Source organism: Alnus glutinosa, chromosome 12 (assembly GCF_958979055.1).
Source record: "Alnus glutinosa chromosome 12, dhAlnGlut1.1, whole genome shotgun sequence".
Taxonomy (NCBI): Eukaryota; Viridiplantae; Streptophyta; class Magnoliopsida; order Fagales; family Betulaceae; genus Alnus; species Alnus glutinosa.
Genome location: NC_084897.1, coordinates 26,706,794 through 26,729,352, shown reverse-complemented (window position 1 = coordinate 26,729,352; position 22,559 = coordinate 26,706,794). Strand labels below are relative to the sequence as shown.

The 22,559-nt window shown below is 34.3% G+C and overlaps 3 protein-coding genes across 3 annotated transcripts; 1 reads left to right on the top strand and 2 right to left on the bottom strand.

Annotated features, from left to right (window-relative positions):
* The first annotated feature begins 1,397 nt into the window (after window positions 1-1,397).
* On the top strand, window positions 1,398-12,891 carry LOC133851783 (uncharacterized). The gene is made up of 24 exons (XM_062288359.1): window positions 1,398-1,594; window positions 3,844-3,974; window positions 4,573-4,657; window positions 4,800-4,853; window positions 5,091-5,182; window positions 5,253-5,356; window positions 5,489-5,561; window positions 5,696-6,089; window positions 6,537-6,857; window positions 6,973-7,176; window positions 7,585-7,680; window positions 7,776-7,839; window positions 7,945-8,072; window positions 8,207-8,453; window positions 8,615-8,766; window positions 8,853-8,977; window positions 9,607-9,730; window positions 9,824-9,882; window positions 10,137-10,233; window positions 10,323-10,512; window positions 10,769-10,870; window positions 11,077-11,195; window positions 11,953-12,012; window positions 12,537-12,891. Exons 1-24 carry the CDS (start codon window positions 1,556-1,558, stop codon window positions 12,636-12,638), a joined length of 3,162 nt encoding a protein of 1,053 aa, XP_062144343.1. The 5' UTR covers window positions 1,398-1,555; the 3' UTR covers window positions 12,639-12,891.
* Window positions 12,892-13,381: 490 nt separating this feature from the next.
* Window positions 13,382-15,926, bottom strand: LOC133851784 (uncharacterized). The gene is made up of 6 exons (XM_062288360.1): window positions 15,811-15,926; window positions 15,630-15,717; window positions 15,454-15,544; window positions 14,328-14,412; window positions 14,073-14,229; window positions 13,382-13,744 (listed from the first exon to the last, which is right to left on the bottom strand). The coding sequence occupies exons 1-6, from the start codon at window positions 15,850-15,852 to the stop codon at window positions 13,629-13,631; spliced, it is 579 nt and encodes a 192-aa protein (XP_062144344.1). The 5' UTR covers window positions 15,853-15,926; the 3' UTR covers window positions 13,382-13,628.
* A 2,486-nt stretch (window positions 15,927-18,412) lies between these two features.
* LOC133851502 (HMG1/2-like protein) lies at window positions 18,413-20,051 on the bottom strand. Its single transcript, XM_062287943.1, has 8 exons — window positions 19,886-20,051; window positions 19,746-19,801; window positions 19,487-19,588; window positions 19,286-19,343; window positions 19,124-19,168; window positions 18,950-19,030; window positions 18,755-18,847; window positions 18,413-18,665 (listed from the first exon to the last, which is right to left on the bottom strand). Exons 2-8 carry the CDS (start codon window positions 19,790-19,792, stop codon window positions 18,642-18,644), a joined length of 450 nt encoding a protein of 149 aa, XP_062143927.1. The 5' UTR covers window positions 19,793-19,801; window positions 19,886-20,051; the 3' UTR covers window positions 18,413-18,641.
* Between the last annotated feature and the right edge of the window lie 2,508 nt (window positions 20,052-22,559).

The window sequence follows — 22,559 nt, the reverse complement described above, 5'->3', positions numbered from 1 at the left end:
ATTTGAGAAAGAAAAAAAAAATTGAATCCAGCCTATTCAATTGGCATTTATTTTTAGAGTACGCGATTTTCACATGTATTTTTAATGTATTATTAATCATATTAAAAATATATGTGAGAATAGTATATTTTAAGTACATACAGTAGTTTAATTGATTGGGTTTTAGGTATTTTCCTATGAATTTGAGGAAAGGTTTTTATGAATTAGTATAAATGCATTTCTTAATTGATCATATTAACAAACAAATCAAAATTTTGCACCTAATCATTAAAAAGGGGAAGAAAAAAAAAATCAATATTTAAAGACCTAATCTTTCACATTTAAAATGCACAACATCAATTTGAGGTGTCCATTACTACTAGGATCTATACTAAAAAGATATATAATTATGTCATTCGTTCTTTGAAATTTATTTTGATCTGATATGACATTGACACCTGAGAATCCTTTTTATACAAGCTTTAAAAAGTTTGATCCATCGAATCATTGCTAAAGATATGCACATCCTTGGATATTATGCAAAATTAATGAATTAAAGGGAATTTTTTTTTCACCATATTGGTTTGAAAATTTTCAATGCAGCCTATTAATTTGATATGTATTTAAAATGCATGTAATTATTAATATATATTTTTAAAAATACACCTAAAAATTATATGTTTTTATTAAAAATACATGTGAAACTTAAAATCTGCAATTTAAAAATAATGATATTAAAACATGCGAATTAAAAAATATAATTATTAAAAAAACAATTAAGTTTTTGGTAAAATTTTAGTTTAACTTTTAAAATTGTGAGTTTCTTAATCGAAAACATAAATTTTCTTACGTTTTTAAATCGTAAATTTTAAAAAATGCATTATCGAACGATACGTTAATTTTTTGTGATTTAATTTAAGAACGTAATTTTATGCAAAATTACAATACCAAACACACGCTAAATTGGGGAAGAAATAGTTTAAAGGAAACTTTATCCAAGAATTGAAGGATCATTTTAATTAGAATAAATGGAATAAAATTCTAAAAGTGAATCAAAGAAATGGATATGCAAATCAAGCAAGCAAGGACCTTTCGGTTATGCCACGTACCTCACCAACAAACAACGACCGAGGCATGAACCCCACACGGACAACAACTTCGACACGTGTTGCTATCCGAGTTGTCCGATGAAGGCGACGTAGGTTTGATTTGTCCACATAATAAACTTTGCTTCTTGTCACTCTCAAGCTTTAGCCTTTGGCTTTTGTTTGCCTTTTTGGCATAATCAACGGTCAAACGTCTTTTCTTCCACCTAATCAACCATCCACGTGTCCGCACACTCTAATCCTAACCTTCCGATTTTGTCCATAAAAAACCGCTGGATTTGTCTCTCTGCTCAACGTTTATAAAGAAAGCGAACTGTAATCAACTGCTCCAAACTCTCTCCCTTTCTCTCTTCGGTTATCTCAAAGCAGATTTTGGCTTCGCTCGTCTCATTCTATTCATTATTGTATTTGTTATTTGGGTTCTTCGCATTCTATCTGAGTGCGCAGATTCAAAGATCATCATCCATCCAATGTTTGTCAAGAAGCTTGTTGAGAAGGCTGCAAAGAAGGTAAGTACTGGTTGATCTTCTCTCTTCTTTGGTTCATCTGATCTCTTTCTCTGATTTATGTCATCTGGGTTCATTGTGAAATTAAGAACATTATATATGAATATCAGTGTAGTTACGGATGCCAAATATTTCACCTTTTTCTATTTTGAACGCTGTTTTTGTTGATTCCTTTCTTTTCTTTTCCAAGCTTTCGGTGTTCACTGTTTTTGTTTGTTTATAGGTGTTGCTTCAACATTGGTGCTTTACTAAAGTATTGTCAAAAGAAAATCAGCATTGGATTAAATATGTCATTATAATAATAGCTCTTAGGTTGATTCTGCAAATCAAGCTTTCTTTTGAGACTGACCGATCTTGCTTCCTAATTTTCAATCTTTATGTTAATTAAAAAAAAAACTTGAGGAACAGATTAAATTTCAAGCCTATGGTAACTTCTTTTTATCCTTTTTTATTTTTTTTTCCTTTATAATATGCGTTCAGATTTTTCAGTGTGAACAGTGACAGTTTTCATTAATGGCGACTGTATGGTGTAGTGATTTGGTTCAGTTTCCAATTGTATTTTCTTTTTTTTTTTGGCTAAGGGCACAGCTAAATCTGTTAAATGATAATTTAAAGGGTATATTGGAAATTAATTTTGCTGTTAAATGAGAAATGTGATTAGTGGAGTGATTCATGCATTAATTTGGCTGAATTTTTGACTAATTTATTAGAGGTTAGCGTGTGAAGGGATTGAGAGATTAAGACAATCCGAATTTTTAGTCTTTTTATTTTCTAAAAATGCTGAGAAGGCCAAAGATAATTAAATATTTTATATGGTAAATATTATTTTAACCTTAAACCTCGTGTTATATCACCCCCTTTAAGCTTTAAACGCTAGTCCACATCTCTTTCTAGTGTATCTATATGACTATATCTTTTATAGAGAAGGCAAAAAAAACAAAGAAAAAAGATACTTCTTATCCTCAAGAATTTTTTGATGGGGATTTATTGAATATTATAAAATTCATGAGGTGCCAATTGATGATTGGATCTTGATAAAATATTATTAAATATATATATATTGATGGATTAACGGTCAACCCATTAATTGCTCCAAATAATCCAACCAGTCAACAACAAAACATATCCACGTGATGGGCGGTGGTAAGCATTAATGTATACTATAAACTACCCCCATCTAGGTCTTTGCGTCGAGGATCAGTTGTTACCACCCGATTTGTAAGGGCCTTTATGGTCAATGAATATCATCAAAATGGCAGGATCTTTAATTCAATTCTTTCTTCTTTTTTATTTTTTATAACCTGAATGATATTGATAATGAAACCCTGCCATGCTATATTGCTGGATCTTGATATGCTCGTGTTGATTGATGAGCAGGGTTAAAAATGTTTAGGTTACTACGGTTTTTACTACAATCTTTTACAAATTAATCATGTTGCAATTCACATGACACTACACTATCACGTAAATTTAATTCAACTTTAATTATTTAGTGGTTGAAGTGATTAGTGTTACATGGGCGATTACGTTAGTTTGTAAGTAACTTATAACAAAATTTTTAATACACTTAGCAGGACTCCTTCACAATTTACGAGTACCCTTATTATGCTACAAAAGCTAAAGTGATAATAATTAAATTTGTCACAAATTTACCATACCCTTAAAGCCTCGTATGGTTGATCACCTTTATATATATATATATATAGAAGATATAGAAGGAAAACAAGAACTATTGTATTTGTTAATTAGCAAGGATAATCATAAAAAGATCGAAAGAAAAAGTAAGGTTACGTTTGGTAGGCAGGATAATATTCCATTAGAAAAAATGAATATCTTTTAAGGAAAAATTCACTTATAACCCTTGATTTTTCATCACTTTTGCAATTAAGTATTTAAACTTTAAAAAGTGTTCATTTAGGATAACCATCTTTCAATTTTTTTTAATTTCAACCCTTCGTTAGAATTTTCCGTTAAATCCTATCAAAATTTCAAAAATATCTTCATTTTTTTTAGGAGAAAAAAGAAATGCAAAAATTTAATTTAGGTGTTGGTCAGAATTTAATGAAATTTATAAAAATACACATGCCTGAGAATCTTTGAAATTTTTGAAATTATATATATATATAATATTTTTTTTAAAAAAACATAGCCGCATTTTGGAAACTTTAGTCAATACTAAAGTAACTGGCCATAAGAAAAATTCTATTTGGATTTGTTGAGCTTTTGATACATTATTGCTACTCTTGTTGCAGCCTGGAGGAAATTCTGATGGTTTGAAATCAAGTGAGGTAGACCCACGAGTTGTGTTCCATTATGGGATCCCATCCGGATCTACTATGTTCGCTTATGACTCCATTCAAAAGATACTTGCAATTTCTACAAAGTAAGTTGCCATCTGCCATTCCTTTTATTCCTAAATTATCTTAAGTTGTGCTATTTTGTATTTCTATGGCTCTATTTATTTTGACCTGACTGGTGAATCATTTTCAAATATTGTGTAGGATAAAATTTTCCGTTAGATTGGATTAAAAAAATTCCTCCAACTCAGTCTATTAATTAAATTGTCATGTATTCTTAGAGCATGTAATTCTCATTTGCATTTTTAATAAAGCGCATGATTGTCACATGCATTTTTAATGCTGTTTGGAGGAAAACTTTTTCCTTGTGTCTATGTTTAAATCGAGTTTCTTTTGTCATTTTCGTTTTTAATGTTTTATTGAATGGCAATTTTCTATATTAATGAATTTCTATTCTGTGCACTAAATCTTATGAACATTTGATGTTATTTTAAATATCCTATTACTATGAAATGAATGGCATCCATACTAGTTTATAGCTTTGACTTTAAATCATTTCAATCTGTTGGACTTCATGAATTTTTAATCTATGGATGTTTATCTTATCAAAATGTTGAAGCATTATTGACGCCATATTTGATTGTTTTTGTTTTTTTTTTTTTTTTTTTTTTTCTCCCCTCTCAGGTATGGCCGAATTAAGTTATTTGGAAAAGATAATACTCATGCTTTACTTGAATCTAACGAGATAGTACCAAGCAAATTTGTGCAGGTCTTGTGTTCTTTTCCTTTTCATTTGCAGTTTTGGCTGTCATAAGATACTGATTATTCTTGAAGTATTGGAAAATCGATTTTCATCATCAGATTGTTCAGAACATTGTTTATCTAATATCAATCATGATATTTATCTTCAGTTTATGGAGAACCAAGGCATCCTTCTAAATGTCAATTTGAAAAATCACCTCGAGGCAAGTTATTCCACTAGACTAATTGCTGATTTTTAAAAATTTACTAGTTTTTTTTTTTTTTTTTTTTTTTTTTTTTTTTTTTTTTGTTTTTTTTTTTTTGTTTCCGTGTTTGATAGTAGGGTATGTCAATATTCTTATGCTTTCATAACATCAAAATCTACTGCCAGACCATGTTTTATGCATTGTGTTTTCAACGATAATTCTCGGAATTGATTTGCAAACCAAATTATAACTTAGGTTTGGGACATAGACAAGAAGCTGTTATCTCATGTGCACATTTTTAAGGAAGAAATTACCTCCTTTACAGTCATGCGTCACAGTCGTTACATGTAAGTGTTTATTGCCCCCAAATATGGATTCATTCACCACCTTCAACTAAGTGTAATATCTTATTGACAGGTATGTTGGAGATTCTGATGGTAATATTTCAGTTCTGAAGCTTCAAGAAGAACCATTTGGTATAGTACAAATGAAATACACTATACCTCTCTCAGTTTCTCATGGTGAGATACATTCTTGGCCAACTTTTTGTTCATATGCTGTTTATCTTCTTCTTTTTTTTCTTTTTCTTTTTTTGTCTGGTACATAATGCATTTTTATTGCAAAATCTAACACTGTTCAATCATCTTGTTTAGGGAATCTCACTGAAGTGTCTGGTGATACTGCAGTGCTGCATATACTACCTCAACCAACGGCTGAAAGTAAGAGGTAGTTTCACCAACCTTGCTGGCCTCATTTTTTCACACTTGTTAAAGAACAATTGAAGTTTTATTTTTTTAATCCTTATGTGTTATGATTTATGAAATCCTTGTTTTCCTCTTGTGCTATCTGTTTCAATGCAGAGTTCTTATAATATTTAGAGATGGCTTAATTGCATTATGGGAAATTCGAGAAAGCAAGTCCATTTTCACAACAGGTGGAAATATGTTGCAATCACTGTCTCATGAAGCAAAGAAAGTGACTTGTGCATGCTGGGCATGCCCTTTTGGAAGCAAAGTTGTTGTTGGGTACAGCAACGGAGAGATTTTCGTATGGAGTATTCCTTCTGCCACAACTCCAAGGACCGATACAGCATCAGACCATGGTTCTCAAAATGTTCCTATATGTAAACTCAATCTCGGGTATAAGATGGACAAAATTCCTATAGCATCATTAAAATGGGCTTATGCAGAAGGGAAAGCGAGTCGACTCTATGTTATGGGTGCCTCCAACTCTGTTTCAGGAAACTTTTTGCAGGTATTTGGCAATTATGCTAGCAATATCATCGTATGCCTATGAAGTAAATATGTTTATATTTGACGTATTCCTCAATGTTCATATATCTTTGTGTCAAGTCATGTGTCTCTCAGAATTGTCTTTTTTTCATTTCCTTGAACCAAAAAGTGAACCCATTCCGTTTCCCAATTTTATTTTTATTTTATTTTTTTATTTTTAAGTCTAATGGCTTTCAAGACATTATGAGTTGGATGAGGTAGCTTGAAACCTTCAGCACCACCACAAAATCTGCTAGGATTAGTATTTTTCGGACCCAGGCCATCTTAACGACTATAGTACTGTACCATAGTGCGCAACCAATCCTTCTGTCTCAAAACATCACCTTCCCTTCTTGCGTTTTGTAGGATCAAGATTACTTTTTTATGTTGATTCTGCAATATAATCATAAACTTTATTTTGACGAGGCAGGTAATGCTGTTGAATGAGCATACTGAATCTCGCACAATTAAGTTGGGGCTTCATTTGCCTGAGCCTTGCATTGACATGGAGATCATTTCTAGCAGTGAGCAATACAAACATAAACAAGATTCTCTCCTTTTGCTTGGAAAATCAGGAAATGCTTATGCCTATGATGATTGTTTGATTGAAAAGTATCTTCTACAATGCCAATCTAAGTCTCCAACCTCACTCCCAAAGGAGGTCAAGTTGAAAATGCCATTTGCTGATTCAAGTATCACTATAGCAAAATTTATTACAGACAATCCCTGTATGCTTAGTCCTGCAGATGAGGTAATGCAACTTTTAATTTTTGCTTATAAGCCCGTCTTGCGTTCATTTTTTAGCATTATGTGATTATTCTTCATAGTTTAGTGATTTGGCCTCATGATTTCTCTGGTTTATTCAGGATTACATTCTAATGGCAGGAAATATTCCACCACTTCTTCCCTCCGAGACAAAACAAAAAGATGGAAGTCACTTGAATTTGGCCAACTTTAGCGGATTTTCGAAGGTTAAAAACTTGTACATAACTGGACATAGTGATGGAGCCATAAACTTTTGGGATGTATCATGTCCCTTTCTCATTCCAATTTTCTCGCTAAAGCAGCAGGTAATTTTTGAAGTAATTGTTTATGTTATTTGCATGAGCAGAAAAGGACAACTACTTCTCTGTTGGTTTTCATTTTGTTATTCCTAGCATTGTCCTTACTGCTGGCTGGGTGCACTGCTCAGACTTCTCACACTAGAACATTACCTTTTCATAATGGGGGATAAAGAGTTAAAGGGGCTTTCCAAAATGAATAAAGACCCAACAATTTCTATTTCTAGTCAAATTTGAATCTTTTGACTCCGACTTCTTGGGATGTCCTTGTTTCTTTATTAGGATTTCAGAATGCAATCTAATCATAGAAGGAGGATATTCAAGGCAGTTACTTTCTAAATTTCTTTGCTAGATTGTTGCAAAGTGGATATACGTTTTTCTATTGTGCTTATTGTGCCTTTTCTTTTTTGAATGCAGAGTGAGGATGATTTTTCATTAAGTGGTATAGCACTGACGGCATTTTATTTTGATGTCAAGTCTCGGCTTCTTGTTTCTGGAGATCAGAATGGAACGGTGAATGCCTCTGCCGATAGATTTTGTTAAATACAATCAATTTTTTGGTGTGTTGGAAATTGTATTGGTGTTTTCACTCTATATATGATCTGCAGGTTCGCATCTTTAAATTTAAACCTGAACCATATGCCACAGAAAACACTTTCATGTCACTCCCAGGTATCATTAAGTGCATGATTCAACTGTGAAGTTCTAGGTCTTGCCTTAATTCTCAAGCTTACATTTTAGACCAAATGTGAGGATTGCAATTTCATCCTTTGGCAGGCAGTACAAAGAAGGGAAACAATCACATCATCCATAATGTTAAACTTATAAAGATTAATGGCTCTGTGCTTTCGATGAACATTAGCTACAGCTCAAGGCATCTTGCTGTTGGGTCTGATCAAGGATATGTGAGCTTACAATTTTCTGACCATTTTGTTTCTCTTTGTTTTCCTGGATTTTCACCCTAACGGGAAGATCCTTCCCAGTTATGTATACTCTATTTCCTTCAAATTGCTTCACTTTCAACTCATTTTTCTTACAGGTTTCCGTAATTGATATGGAAGGGCCCACTCTATTATATCAAAGCCATATTGCAAGTGAAATTCGTACTGGTATCATCTCTCTGCAATTCCAAACCTGCAGTTTACATGGCTTTGAGAAGAATGTTTTAGTGGTTGCAACAATGGATTCATCTGTACTGGCTCTCGACAGTGATGCTGGAAACACCCTGAGCACTAACAGGGTTCGCCCCAAGAAACCTTCTAAGGCTCTATTCATGCAGATCTTGGGTGAGTGCTACTGGCTTCTGGTTTCTACTTGACAGGATAATCAATAAATGAATCTGTCACAAATGTTGGTAACCAAGAATTACCTCTAAAATGGTCGGTTAATATACTCTTGAGAATATTTAGAGAATCTGATTGAAATAATCATCTTTTTTATTTCACAGATGGGCAGGACACATTATCTAGAGGATCTAATACATCTAATGGTCAAGATCTGAGCAAAGGGAATGCCTTGGAGGATGCCACACCAAAGCAGTTATCATTGCTATGTTCTGAGAAAGCTGTGTATGTCTATTCTTTAACGCATCTCGTTCAGGTAAGCAGTGATTTATTTTTGTCAGTAGTCATGAACTGGTGAATTATTTAAGCTCATATCTAACCTTCCCTTCTCCTTTGTCTCAGGGAGTTAAGAAGGTGTACTATAAGAAGAAGTTTCAGAGCTCTTCTTGTTGCTGGGCATCAACATTTTACAGTCCCTCTGATGTTGGGCTTATACTACTTTTTACTAGTGGAAAAATTGAAATAAGGTGCTGAATTTTCTTTATCTGTATTTCCTTAGTTTCCATCATTAAATATCAGATGACTAAGGAGTCATAATTTTCATGCCATTTTTGAGCATTTTGTCAATGGAAAAAGATATAGACTCCACCTACATATGGTTATATAGAAAAAGAAAGGGATGCTAATTATGGCTGGTCCATTACAGATAAAACGATATCAATGTTAGCATGTTATACTCATTGCATGTAGTTAGCTTCTATCTCATAACTGCAATACTGCATATTCTTACACAGTGTGCCTATGTTGAACATGATAATTACATTTCATATCAAGAAAAGAAGATGAAGATTTTCATTTATTAGGAATTTTGAGAAGAATATTTTTAGATAAGAAAGTAGCATAATACATGTTTGTGGGCTAGTTTAGCACGTATACTATTTTGGGTTGTTTTGGGCTATTCTTGGAATTTAATTATGATCATGTTTCCAAGTAATTTTGTCTTGTATATGATAATATCTAGGGCAAAAGGAAACAACGTATTCATTGAAACTGATTTGAAACCATTTAATGACTCTAGTTTGTGATTCATATATCTTTTGCGTGTATAATGCGATTTAGTACATTTTAGCCTAAACATCTGCTTGTGAAATGTCAGGTCCTTGCCAGAGTTATCCCTAATAAAGGAGACGTCAATAAGAGGTTTCACTTATTCTACATCAAAACCAAATTCATTCTCTGACATTTCAATATGTGCTTCGTCAGAAGGAGAAATTGTAATGGTATGACATACTGGACTTCTTATTTCAAATAAGTTGCCTGGGGACAATCTCGGATGTGCTCAGGACCAATTGCTTAACTTTATTCATTCACAGGTTAATGGTGATCAGGAAATCTTTGTCATCTCAGTTTTGTTCCAAAAGAAAACCTTTAGGTATATACATGCACTTACAGAAAACGTTTTGGTTATTTATTTGAATTACTCCTTCCCTCTCAAATGTCAATCTTTTAATTTTCTATATGAAATTTCTGTCATGTTTTTCGGAAAGGAAAATCCCAAGTGGGAAGTAGATTTCTTTCTGTTGAAAAACCTATGGAGTAGAGAGACAGCTATTGCAATAACTAGACTTGTAAAGAAAAAGTGCATTCAAGGTCTCCATTTATACGTTTTGCTCAAATTCATTCTAGGCTTTCGGACACTATCAGCCACATTTACAGGAAAGATTTGATGCCTTCACAAGAGGGGCTTGCCTGTCAACCCATTGTCCATAAGGAAAAGAAAAAGGTAGATAGTAATTGATAACGTCTGAACTTTGCCTGTGACGACCCTATGGTTCTCTAACTAAAGGTTTTCTGCATTATTTGGCATGCCAGGGTATATTTAGCTCTGTTATTAAAGATATTACAGGCAGTAAAGCAAAGCATGTACCTCAAGTGGAAATAGAAGATGCTAGAGAAAGTATAGAAGAACTTCACACGATCTTTTCAACAGCTAACTTTCCAAGTGATGCTGAGAATAGAGATAACCTGGTCACGGATGAAGATGAAATAGACTTAGACATAGGTATGAATTTCATGCTCATAATATATTTCTTTAATGGACATTGTTTGTGCTTTTTTTGGTTTGTCAAACACCTCCTTAGTGGGTGACTCAAGTTCTTAAGAATTCTTAAGAAGCCCTAAAATCATGAAACATAACCCCATTTCTAGTCACCCCTTATGCTTTTGACGTAGTTTTGCATCTCTCCATCTCATATTATATTCTTATACTCCAAAATGGATCTTTGAGATAGAAATTACATGGTCTTTTGTTTTTGAAGATGACATCATCCTTGAGGATCCTGGAGAAAAACCTAAAGAACAGAGTATGTTGACAGCCCTTAATAAGCAGAAAATGGCAAGCAAATTTCATGCTTTTAAAGGTCAGTACAAGATAGATCCCTGTATGTGCAAGCACTTAAACTTTCATTCATAGACTTTCTTCTTTTTCATATTATTTTATTTTGCGACTTCTTTTGTCATTAAGCAATATGTGTTCCAATTATCATAGATAGACACTGGTTGACTCATAAAAAAAGATTGCCTAGACACACTGGTTGACTCATAAAAAAAATATTTCAATTTTCAGGAAAGTTGAAACAGATGACGGTCAAGAACCAGAAGAGTTCCATCATTGAAGAGCAGCAAGATGAGAAGGTCGGTGCAGTTGATCAAATTAAGAAGAAATATGGGTTTTCTTCATCTGGTGTAAGTCTTCATCCAATTATGCACATCCTCTAATAGGTTCAACTTATTTGGTACCATATTTTGAATTGGATAGGCGTGGAAAATATAGCTTCAAGATTGCACTCCATTATTACTCTTATCTTCTTCTTCTTTTTTCCCCCTTTTCTGGGGCACTCTATTAATCAAAGTGTAGTATATGAGTTGGTCTCCACTATCTTACCAATGCTTTTGCTAGTTGAAGTGAAGGCTGATCTAAACAAATTGATATTTTGATGACATGCTCTGTTCAGTTATTTGGCTAGCAGAACAAGTGTACTCCACGATCTTGTTATTGATGAATTAACTAATGCTATCGTAAACTGTTCATAAGATAATCAACCTTAATGTCGTTTACTTCCTTTATATGTATAATGTATTGCCACTTTGGTGCTAGGTCATTCTAGCAGAAGGCTGCAGCGTACTGTTATGGTTAAGAACTCGGATTATGATCAACTTCTCTGCTGACCATGCATAAAACTCTGTGATTTCTTTAACTTCTAGAATATAAAATTTTGTTACAAAGATATAAATCGACTTGTTGATTAATATCGTGTCAACCAATGCGGAGATAACGGATTGATTTTTATTTTTATTTTGCTAATATTCAATTTATATTACTTATGAGAAGTAAATCATGGTCCGGATGTTTTGCAACTTTTCAATCATGCTAACATAGCAATACCAGTGTTTTGCAAAAATTCAGGACGAAAATGCATAATTTCTTTTCCTTTGATTGCAGGAATCTAGAGTTGCTAAAATGGCAGAAAGCAAACTGCAGGAGAACTCAAGTAGGTTGCAGGTAACTCTCTAATTAAGTTGCAGGAGGCAGGTGTTTATGTTATGAGTAATATTATATGCAAAACTCCAATCTATCTAAAGGTGATGTGGTTTCAAAAATCACCATTAGATTTGAGATCGATTATATTGAGTTTTGATCTAATTGTGATTTTAAAAATCACATCACCTTTGGGGGATAAGATAGGAATATGAGTCTTGCATATAGTATTACTAGTATGTTTTCTGTTTGTTGTGTAATTCTCAAATAATGACCAAGTTCAGTATGCAGACACAATCTTTTGTTGAATCTCTGTACTCTGAAGTAGTGATTTTTCTAAATGTTGCTTAAGCCACGCCAAGTCAGTAATGTTTGGTTCTTTTCCCATAAAATGAAAAATTCCAAGGGATGGGAAAGGGGTACATGAGTTCTTTTGCAATTGATGTTCATGAATTTGCATTCTTCTTAGTGCAACTATAAGGAAGAGATGATCCACAAAAGTGTTGTAGAATATATAATTTAATGGAAGCTTTTGCCCCATTGAGCAGGGGATTGGCCTGAGAGCCACAGAGATGCAAGACACAGCAAAGTCATTCTCATCTATGGCAGAACAAGTGCTGCGAACCGAACAGCAGAGAAAAAGCTCATAATTCCAATGGATTATATCGATCAGAAATGGATTACACAGTATTGTATATTTTTATTTTAGTGTTTGATTTTGTATCTGTTTACTTAATTCTTTGGAATGTATATTTATTATTTCATTTCCATATAGCTGGAAGCCTGGAAAATAAGATGTGCTGCAGTGTGGTAGTGGAATACTTTCAGACAGTCTGATATGTAAAGAATTGTTTTTGTGTATCTAATGGATGGAGATATATATACAATTATACTGTTCTTTTCCTTTTGCCTTCTTAAACGATAATGGCAACATGATAAACTTAAAATGGACGAGCACCATTTTGCCTAATGCCCTAAACAGGAAGCTATACCATATTCAGTGGCATTGTTTGGTTCACAAGATCGTCAACAAACAATTCAAAATGCAAAACAATTTTCAAAACACAAAATACTTCAAATTTGGATCCCACCAAAAAAACATTTTTCACCTTTATATAAATTATATTACATCAAAACACATTTTCAAACCAAAACTAAAAAACACTTTTCAAAACCATTATCAAACATAATTGTATACATTCTACAAACAATTCTTTTTACGTGTAGAATAATAGAATAAACCTGTTTTGCAACCGTTCTCAAAAACGGTTTTCTGTTGTTGAAAACGGAAAAACAGTTTTCAAAAATGATTACTCAAACAAGTCTTTAATATGGCCCCCACAAAAATAGTTTTCATAAAGTGTTTTTGAAAACACTTTACAAATACATAAAATGAACAAATTTTGTAGATTATTTTCATGAAAACATGTTTGGTAACAGGTATGAAAACTACTATTAAATAAATAAATAAGAACCAGTGTTACATGTGTCTAGCGGTCACTATATGGCCATTGGAACACTCCGGTGGTGCGTTGGCCATTGTGTGCTTGTCAGTCGCCAGCAGCCACCACATGACCGCCAAACTGTCCTAGTGTTTACTGTATATATAAAAATTTAAAACCCAATATTTGGGGCAACACCTAGTTTTTACTCAGCAAATCTACCAACATGGAATATATCTGATTTTTAACAGCATCCCTGTTACTTGAGGTCAATGTAAAAATAGTTGCCCCTGGGTGATTCTTCAACCTTGCAACTGCAGAAATTCAGACACCCTAGTCATTTAGAAAACGAGCACAAAAGCAAGAAGAGAGATAGTAGACATAGTCTGAAACTTCGTTTAATAGAAGTGTCTAACTAGCATTTTAATCCTGTTTTAGTGTTTGAAAAAGCAGAGGAACGTCCTTCTTAAAGGCCCAAAAGACTTAACATACTTAATTTACAAAACTCTCTTGTATAACCTTAAGATTCTAGGTTTCCTATTTACAAAAGTATCATCACAAGTATAGGAAATAATAAAATAGAAAAGCCTATGACAACTTAAGTAGTGATGAGGCCAAAAGATTTGTGTCAGTCAAATGTACCTCCAGGAATATCACGGCCAAATTTCGGAATAGGGACAGAAGCCAAAATTGGGATGCTTGATTCAAGAACTTTCAGAACTGCGGGGAAGAAAGATGAACTGTACATCTCCATCTTCCCAACCTCATCAACGATGAAGAGATCAGTATCCTCTCTGACCTAATAACAATTTGCATGCCTTTAGATCCACCCCTAGAATTGCAAAAGACAAATAAGCTCATATATGTTAATAATTCATCTTTGACAAACCAACTCACCTGCAACTCAGGTAGCGCCAGTGACTCAAATGATGTTATATCTACTTTGTACTTCCCGACATTAGGCCATCTAAAAGACTCGGGACTGCCATTGCAAAAGATCCATTAGCTGGTGTTGAAAATTATGACAAATTAAAGTGATCAATTAAAAGAAAAAAGTAGTTTACATTGAAGAGAAAGGCAATTTGGTAGTAAGCAGTAACATGGTATGTAACTTCCCGTGAATTTTAAGATAACAAATCTAGAAACCAATGAAGCCAAGGAAAGATTCATGTCTATCCAACTAAGTGAAATATGCTGTAGTTCATCAGCAATGCATTCAACAGTCAGAATTATTAGAGAGAAAAAAGTCATGAATGCTACTAGCACTTCTAATGCGGCATATGTTTAATGGGTGTAGTTAATTTTTACCAAACAACCTTGTAAGTTTTCCAGCTTCTTTTAGAACCTGCAGTGTAAAAAAAAAAAAAAAAAAAAAAAAAAAAAAAAAAAAAAAAAAAAAAAATCCTTCTGTTTCCAAAACGGAAGAGAAAGAAAGATGTTGACACATAAGACAAAGATGGGAAAGAAATATCCGACCAATCTTAAATGTAACGGAGTTGAGTTAGTCGACAGACACCACATTCATCGGTTGAAAACAAAATGAATGTGCAGTCAGAATGTGAAAGATTCTCAACCTTGCTCTATTACAAGTTCACTACTTCGCTGTGTCCAATATTTAAGCTTTTTTTTTTTCTTTTTTTTTTTAAAACAAAAAAAGAAAAGAAAAAAAAGAAAAAGAAAAACACCTTCCCTACTAGTTCATTCGCCACTGCGGCAAGCAAACACCATTTAGAAACCAGTAGTAAAGCAATCCTTCGGATGTCAATTAAAGGACCATCACATTCCATGAACAAAACTCAAACTCAAGTTCTATTGGCACGTGAAATCGGTATATTAACAGCACAATTAACCAATTACAAGGAATGAAAATACTAGAGATCCCAAATTTGAATATGTTCTTCCAAAAAAGGTTTGATAGATGTGTTTTTGCATATATTATTATCACATTCAAAGATATAAATAAAAGAGATTCAATGAGATATGACTGAGCAAAGAAAAGAGGAAAAGAGCGAGAGAAGGAGACCTTGAAATAGTGGTGGAGGCGAGTCGACCAATACGGCCGTCTAAAGTGACCACCTCAAAACCCACTCTCTCGCTTCCTTGTCTAACTTCACCTACAAAACCACCATCACAAAAATTCATACAAATAAATAGACCCAATTCATCAGAAAGCAAGACAAAGAGATAGAGAGAGCATACGACTGTAAAAGCCCTGAACTTTCAAGGTGGGGTTAGAGGCTTTTAGGGCTTCAATAACTCTCATAATCAGTGTGGTTTTACCCACACCCTGCAAGAAAAAATACCCAGACATAGTCTTTACAAAAAGAAATCAAAAAGACATTATATTACAAGCTTCTATTACAAAATGGAATTCGCTTACAGGAGGACCTGTGACGAGGAAGCATTTGCCCGGACCGGCCATTGCTCAGCTGGAAACCTGGTGAGGAGAGTAGTGCAAGTGTTTTGTAGAGTGAGAGAATCACCTTTTTCAATTATGGTGGGTCAAGTTTTTTAAAAATTCTCCTACCAGTCTCACAATTTTAACTATTTACTATTATTATCCTATTTAAATAATATTTTTTTTCATATTTCTTTATTCTTTTTCTATTTAATCTTTTTATAAAAAATCTTCATGTCCATAAAATACGGACATTATCGTGTGTGAGAGATGGGAGATGAGAGAAGAAAATGAGAGAAAAAAGGAAAAAAGTGTGCTGATCATGTGAAAGAGAAATGTGAAACAAAATTGGTGAGTGGATTGGTGAGTGAAAATGCCTCATCTAATTTGGTGAGTAATTTCAGTCATCAAATTTTTTTGGTTAAAATGAGGCTGTTGGAAGCGATTTTGTAGTGTTTTCATCAAATTGGCTCACCAAAATAACTTTTTAGAGCATTCCTAGTAGCCTCACCAAATTTTACTCAACAAAATAACTAAAAATCACTTTTTTCTATTCTAGTGAGCCACTTTATTAAAATTTCACCAGCAGCCTCACCATTTTAACTAGTCAATATTCACTATTCTATTTAAATAATAATTTTTTCATATTTATTTATTTATTCTCTATATAATCTTTTTACAAAAAATCATTCATATCCATGAAATAAGGACATTATCGTGTGAGAGATGGGAGATGAGAAAAGAAAATGAGAGAAAAAAGTGTGCTAATCATGTGAGAAAGAAAGGTGAAACAAAATTTGGTGAGTAGGTTGTTGAGTGAAAATGCCTAATCTAATTTGATTTCAGTCATCAATTTTTTTTGGTTAAAATGGTGAGGCGGAGTGGTTTTTCAAGATTTTCAACAAATTGGCTCACCAAAATAGCTAAAAAACTATTTTGATAAGGCTACTAGAAATGCTCTAAGGGGCCATTTGAACCGGTTCGGGTTTTCCTAGTAGGCTAGAAATTTTTCTCCTAATTAACACGTACATGAAAAGGCTAGCAAGAGGTACACTACGACTCATTAATGCGATGATTAAATAAATAAATTGCACAAATGAACTCTTGATAGTGGCCGGACAGCCACCTATAACCACTCCCAAGATGACTAACCACCTTTTTGGAGTAAGGGTTGGTTAAATCACTTCTATTTAACCTTCAAAATAGTCGCACCACTCCTAATGAGCAAGAGTTGATAGTCATTGCAATCTTGCTTGGTGGTTGCTACGGGAAATGATTTGTGGGGGATGAAAAATCGTCCTCCACCCTCCCTTTTATGTTTTTAAATCAAAAAAAAAAATAAAAAAGTGTTATCTAATGTCACATTAGATGATTTTTTTTAATTTTTTTTGATTTTATATTAAAAAGGGAGGGTTGGGGGACGGTTTTTCGTCCCCCATGTATCAGCTCTCGGTTGCTACTAAGTGTAGTGACATTGACTGCTAAATTTGAACAAATCTTGTGATTTCTTTTTATTGGTTAATGTGACAATGTCAGACACTATTAGGTCGCATTACTCTTAAGAACATATTACCCGGTGATTGATCCAGACTTGACAATTTGAAGGAAAAAAAAAAAATCAGGAATAATATTTTTATTTTTTTGCTTTTAGAAAAAATCTTGGAGTTTAGGGAGGCCAGTCCCCTGGCCCCTTTATGGATCCGCTCCTGGATTATTACCTTCAAGGCCTAAAATATAAGATGATCATAGTATAAGTTGTTCAGATCACTAATTATACCAGTTTAATCCGATTTGCACCTAAAAGTCAGTGACGTAATATTTTACGTTCTTTCTTTTCTCGAGCAGTATGTTTTACTTTATAAATTTGCCAACGATGGCATTATCGTATGAACGACTTTATCCCCTCTTTTTGTGTGGTCGTTTTTTAACAAAGGCGAAGATAGCCAATGAATTTTGGGTTCAACGGCATTTTCACCCAAGTATAGGTAGTAGATGAAATGAAAGGTTCAACGGCCATTTTCTTGGCTATTCATTATTTCCGTCAGTTCACTATTCCCTGAATGATATAAAATCCCTTTAAAGTCACCATTCAGAGAATGGGATTATGGATGCATCTTGAGTTGAAATTTACATGATTGCAGAGCAAAACCCACCTACCCGACTTCCCCATGTCTATAGCAAGTTTTACCGTTCGCCGCATAAAATGAGCCATTTCCCATTGCGTTGACCGCATCAAGTTTGCCTAACATTAACATTAACCCCTACGGACTCATTATTATTTATTAATTCACCAAAGCCAAGGGTTTTAAAAATCAATTTCTTCAGTGTACGGCCAAACCAATTAGCCCAACTCCTCAAGACATCGCTCCTCCTTAATTCACGCCAAGAAAGAAACAAGTGAGAGAGACTGGGAACGTAAGCACGCAACCAAAAGCTTCTTGTCACCAAGGAGCCCATCACTTGGTACCTTCCACAATGAATAAAAAACTAAGAAACTTGTACCCATCAGGGTAGCCTGTGGTCAAAGGGCCACTAGAAGATTAACAACTAAATAGAGCGAAAAAAAAAAACAAAAATTAAAGCATGAAGGCAATATCTCAGGCTAAATCATTGAAGGAGGAAAAGATTAGGTACAGAACCACATGGGAACACAGGAAGATCCTGAAACTAATCCCTTCTTTCTCTAATCTAATTCTACCATTAAAGGAAATAAAAAGTAGCTATTTTATGATATTAGACAAAAGAGTGAATCTGAAATTGCAAGTAGTCCTAAGCAATCACTACACCAATTGCTCATCCCCCCGCGCTTTCATCTACTCTTCATCGTCATCTTCCTCCTACAAACAAAAACAAACTGTCAGCAACAAAAACATATTGAGAATTTGAGCGAAAGAATTGAATACTGAAAAAGACTATCACAAACAACCTCTCCGCTCTCATCCTCTTCGTCCTCCTCATCGTTCACTTCGGACTTGGACTTGTCAGACTCTTCCTCATCCGCACCGTTTCCTCCCTCAGCCTATTATATATATTAAAAAAAAAATCAAACAATTATTAGAAACGAATCTTCAATATAATAATAATAAAAAGGATAGTGATTTAATTAAGAAAAATTATTTACCAATTTCTTATTGTAAGCCTGCATGCTCTTGTTGTACTCGGTCTTCCTCTTCTCTGCTTTGGCTACATAAGGAGCTTTCTCCTGAAAATATGAGAGTAACCAAAAAGCGATTGATTTTAATGCTCAAAATTCTTAAATAAATACTCCAATAATTTTGAAAAGGAAAATACTCACAGCTTCAGATAGCGATTTCCATTTTTCTCCTCCAGCTTTACCGACCTAATATTTATTTATTTCCAAAGATAAATGCATATTAATTCAAATGATTGAAGAAAAATATGAATCAAGAACAAGATAACTAAAAACGTGTAGATCCGAGTCGGAGGAATTAGTTACCGCGGACACGGCCTTGTTATTGGGATGCTCTTTTGCGTATTGCTTCCTAAACTCCTCCCTTTATTTATTCATTACGAAACAATTATTAAAAATCGAAAACGTTTTTCGATATAAATTAAACAATGGAAACTAAAGTCAACTAATAGAAAAATGAGAAAACCACGGATCTGTAAGTATTTGAATGAGATTCAGAATTCATACATGAAAACGAAGAAGGCACTCGCAGGCCTCTTCGGCTTGTTTGGATCTTTTGCGGCTTTCTTCGATGGTTTCTTTCCCGCTGCAGCAGTTTTACTTCTCAGCCTATTCACAAATCCAACACGCTCAGAAAATATGCAAAACACTTGCATTCGAAACAAAACGAGCTAAACTACAAGAGATCTAAGATCTGAATCGTCATCGTCAAAACAAATAATCGCAAACATAGGTTCGAAAACGAAAAAATACCACCAAAACTAACCTGCTGTCGGTTTTTCTGGTGTCAGCCTTAGACTTACCGCCTTTCATAGCGATTTTCTGCACGAAAACGACGAAAACTGTGAGAAACGGTCGGAAACCAGTGAAAACCGGTGCGATTCGGTCAGAGTAGGCGATTTATACCTTTAGGGTTAGGGTTTTCCCAGAAGAAAACTAAGGAGGCAAAGAGAAAAATAGAGAGAGAGATGAGAGATATTAACGCTTTTGCTTTGCTGGTGTGGTGGTATGTGTGTGTGAGAGAAAGAGAGATAAGAAGGGGCTTGAGAGAGGCGTGGCCCAAAAAAAAAACACGCTAGGAAATTAAAATTGAATCACGAACGAATTGAAGTCCGGGTTTAGGCGGGATTTCAAAAATCTTTTGCCACGTCTTCTATCCGTGTGCTCTCACTCTATTGGCTTTTCCGAAGCTCTCTTTTATGCTCGTTTAGTCGTTTGTGCTTTCTTGTGTGTTTCTTCTCAAAAATCGCTGGCTCAACAGTCACGGACTGGACACGTGAGGTTCTTTGTGCGTGGAATGACAAATCTAGCCCTGCCCCTTGATGCTACGACTCTCCGAGTCCGAGTCCGAGGGGTGGTATAGCTGGTACTTGGGAGTTGGGACTCACCAGGGGACCACAAAGACTGATTGATGTTTCTGCTTTCTGATACTATTGCCTTGAAGGTTAATTATGTCAAATTGCTGGCTTGATATTTATAATTTGACTTCTGATATGTACATACGGGATTTTATTTTATTTTTTTTATACGGATTTCATTTTACCCACGTGGTATATGTGTATTATGGTCTTGGAATATGGCAGGCCTTTGGGCTAGGCTGATGGGCTCTTTTTTGGTCTGTTTGTTCCTAATGTCCTTGATAGGCTAGCGAGCTCCTTGGTGGATGGGCTTTAAGGGCTCTTCGGCAATGGGTATTTCAGTTGCCATCGGGCCCAATGAGCTCTCTATGGTTGGATAGATTGGATTATCAGTAGCCCCAAATTTTATCAACCAACTTAACTTATGGGTCGGCTTATGAAAATTCTACCCAAGTCAGTTCAATTCGATAGTCGATATAAAAATTGAGAAGTCTGTTTTTGATCCGAACCGCAAGTTTGTCTGTTTTTATTTTTAAAATTAAAACAACGTCGTTTTGAACTTAATATATAATTATCTCTTTCTCTAACCCTATTGTGCTTCCTCTCACTTCTTAGACTCGGTCTCTCTCTCATGATTGCCTCTCTAGTCTCTTTGTCCTTGACAGACCCATCGAAGTTGTTACTGGTGACACCTTCCTCTCCTTTCCCCTCCTTGTGCGCGCTCTATGTGATGTAGTTGTTAATATAATAGGTTGAGCTTTCGTTAATGTAGTTCTCGAAATTGCCCATGTCGGAATGAACATTATTGACTTCACCGACCTTATCGGAGCTGTAAATGAGATACCCTCTATTATTACCAATTTGACCGATACCCACCCTAATTATTGGGTACAAGTGAGTTATCAACAAGTAAGCCTTGCGGGGACCAAGCATACCAAAAAATGATGCCTCACAACAAAGAAATGGCTATGGGATAGAGTATACAACTGGCTTGGTTGGCCCATTTTGCTTGAAGTATTGTACTTATTGTTTTGCTTGGTTCTCATACTTCCCATCAATCACTTTATTTATTAGATCGTGCAATGTACTTGTCTAATATATTTTGTGTTCGGAATGTGTTTGTTGCACAATCCACTTACACAAGTCTCACCATGCATGGGTCCTACCAATATGTCTTGAGTTGTGTAAGAGTTGTGCTAGTAAGTTGTACAATAATCATTTTTCTTTGTGTCCTGTTATTGTGAGCCACGAGGTTCACTCCAAAGTTCATCTGGTCAATTATCAATGAAAGCTGACCTTGCTATAGAAAAGATTTTATACTTTTATTCTGATAAAATTGGTGGTATGGTCCACTAATTATATATCTATAGAAGCCTTGGAATGTGATTCCACGAAAGCTTGTAAAAACTATTATGTTGGATTTTTTTTATTTTTTTAAGGAGTAAAATCAAAATCATGGGACAAGCTTGATGTTGTCCACCAACCTCAAAGCCCAATAGTTAATAGAATTTTGATACTATAAAAACCCCAATGTTGGAATTTTTATACTTTAAATTTCTACTAATCCGACATTAGCAACCCACTTGGATTTGTTGTTTAGGGGGTATTATGGAGATGTATGTAAGTTTGAATAAGGCCTTGTATGATCAACACATTCACTGAAAGTATGGTTTGTGAAGTTTTTTGAAACAATATTAGAGTTTAGTCTTTACATATGCCAGATGAATCATTCAGCATTTCATTATATGTAGATGCTATTATGATTAATATTGGAAATGACTTAGGGAATATTGTTAGATTGAAACAAATTTTGCAACATTGTTTTCGTACCAAATACTTAGGTCAAATTGATTTTTGGGTCAACAATAACTTTATTTCCATTTGAGAATAATTGTTTAGGCATCTCTAAAAGCATGAGTCATTTTTCAAAATTCATATTGCTTTCTCTCTCCCACCACATCTCCAAAAATTAAAGAATAATATTACATATTACACCTTCATCTCACCCTCATTTTATTGGGTTTATATAGCAATGCCTATTAACCCTTGGGATCAACCATTGTTAAAAAATAAAAAATAATAATAATAATAATAATTAAAGACCAATTATCTCACCCTCCTTCCCCTAAAAAATAAAAAATAAAAGATAAAAAGCTCCTTCCCCCTCATAGTCCCTCCCCCATCTGTATATTCTTGTGGTGTATTATTATTCTTAAAAATTG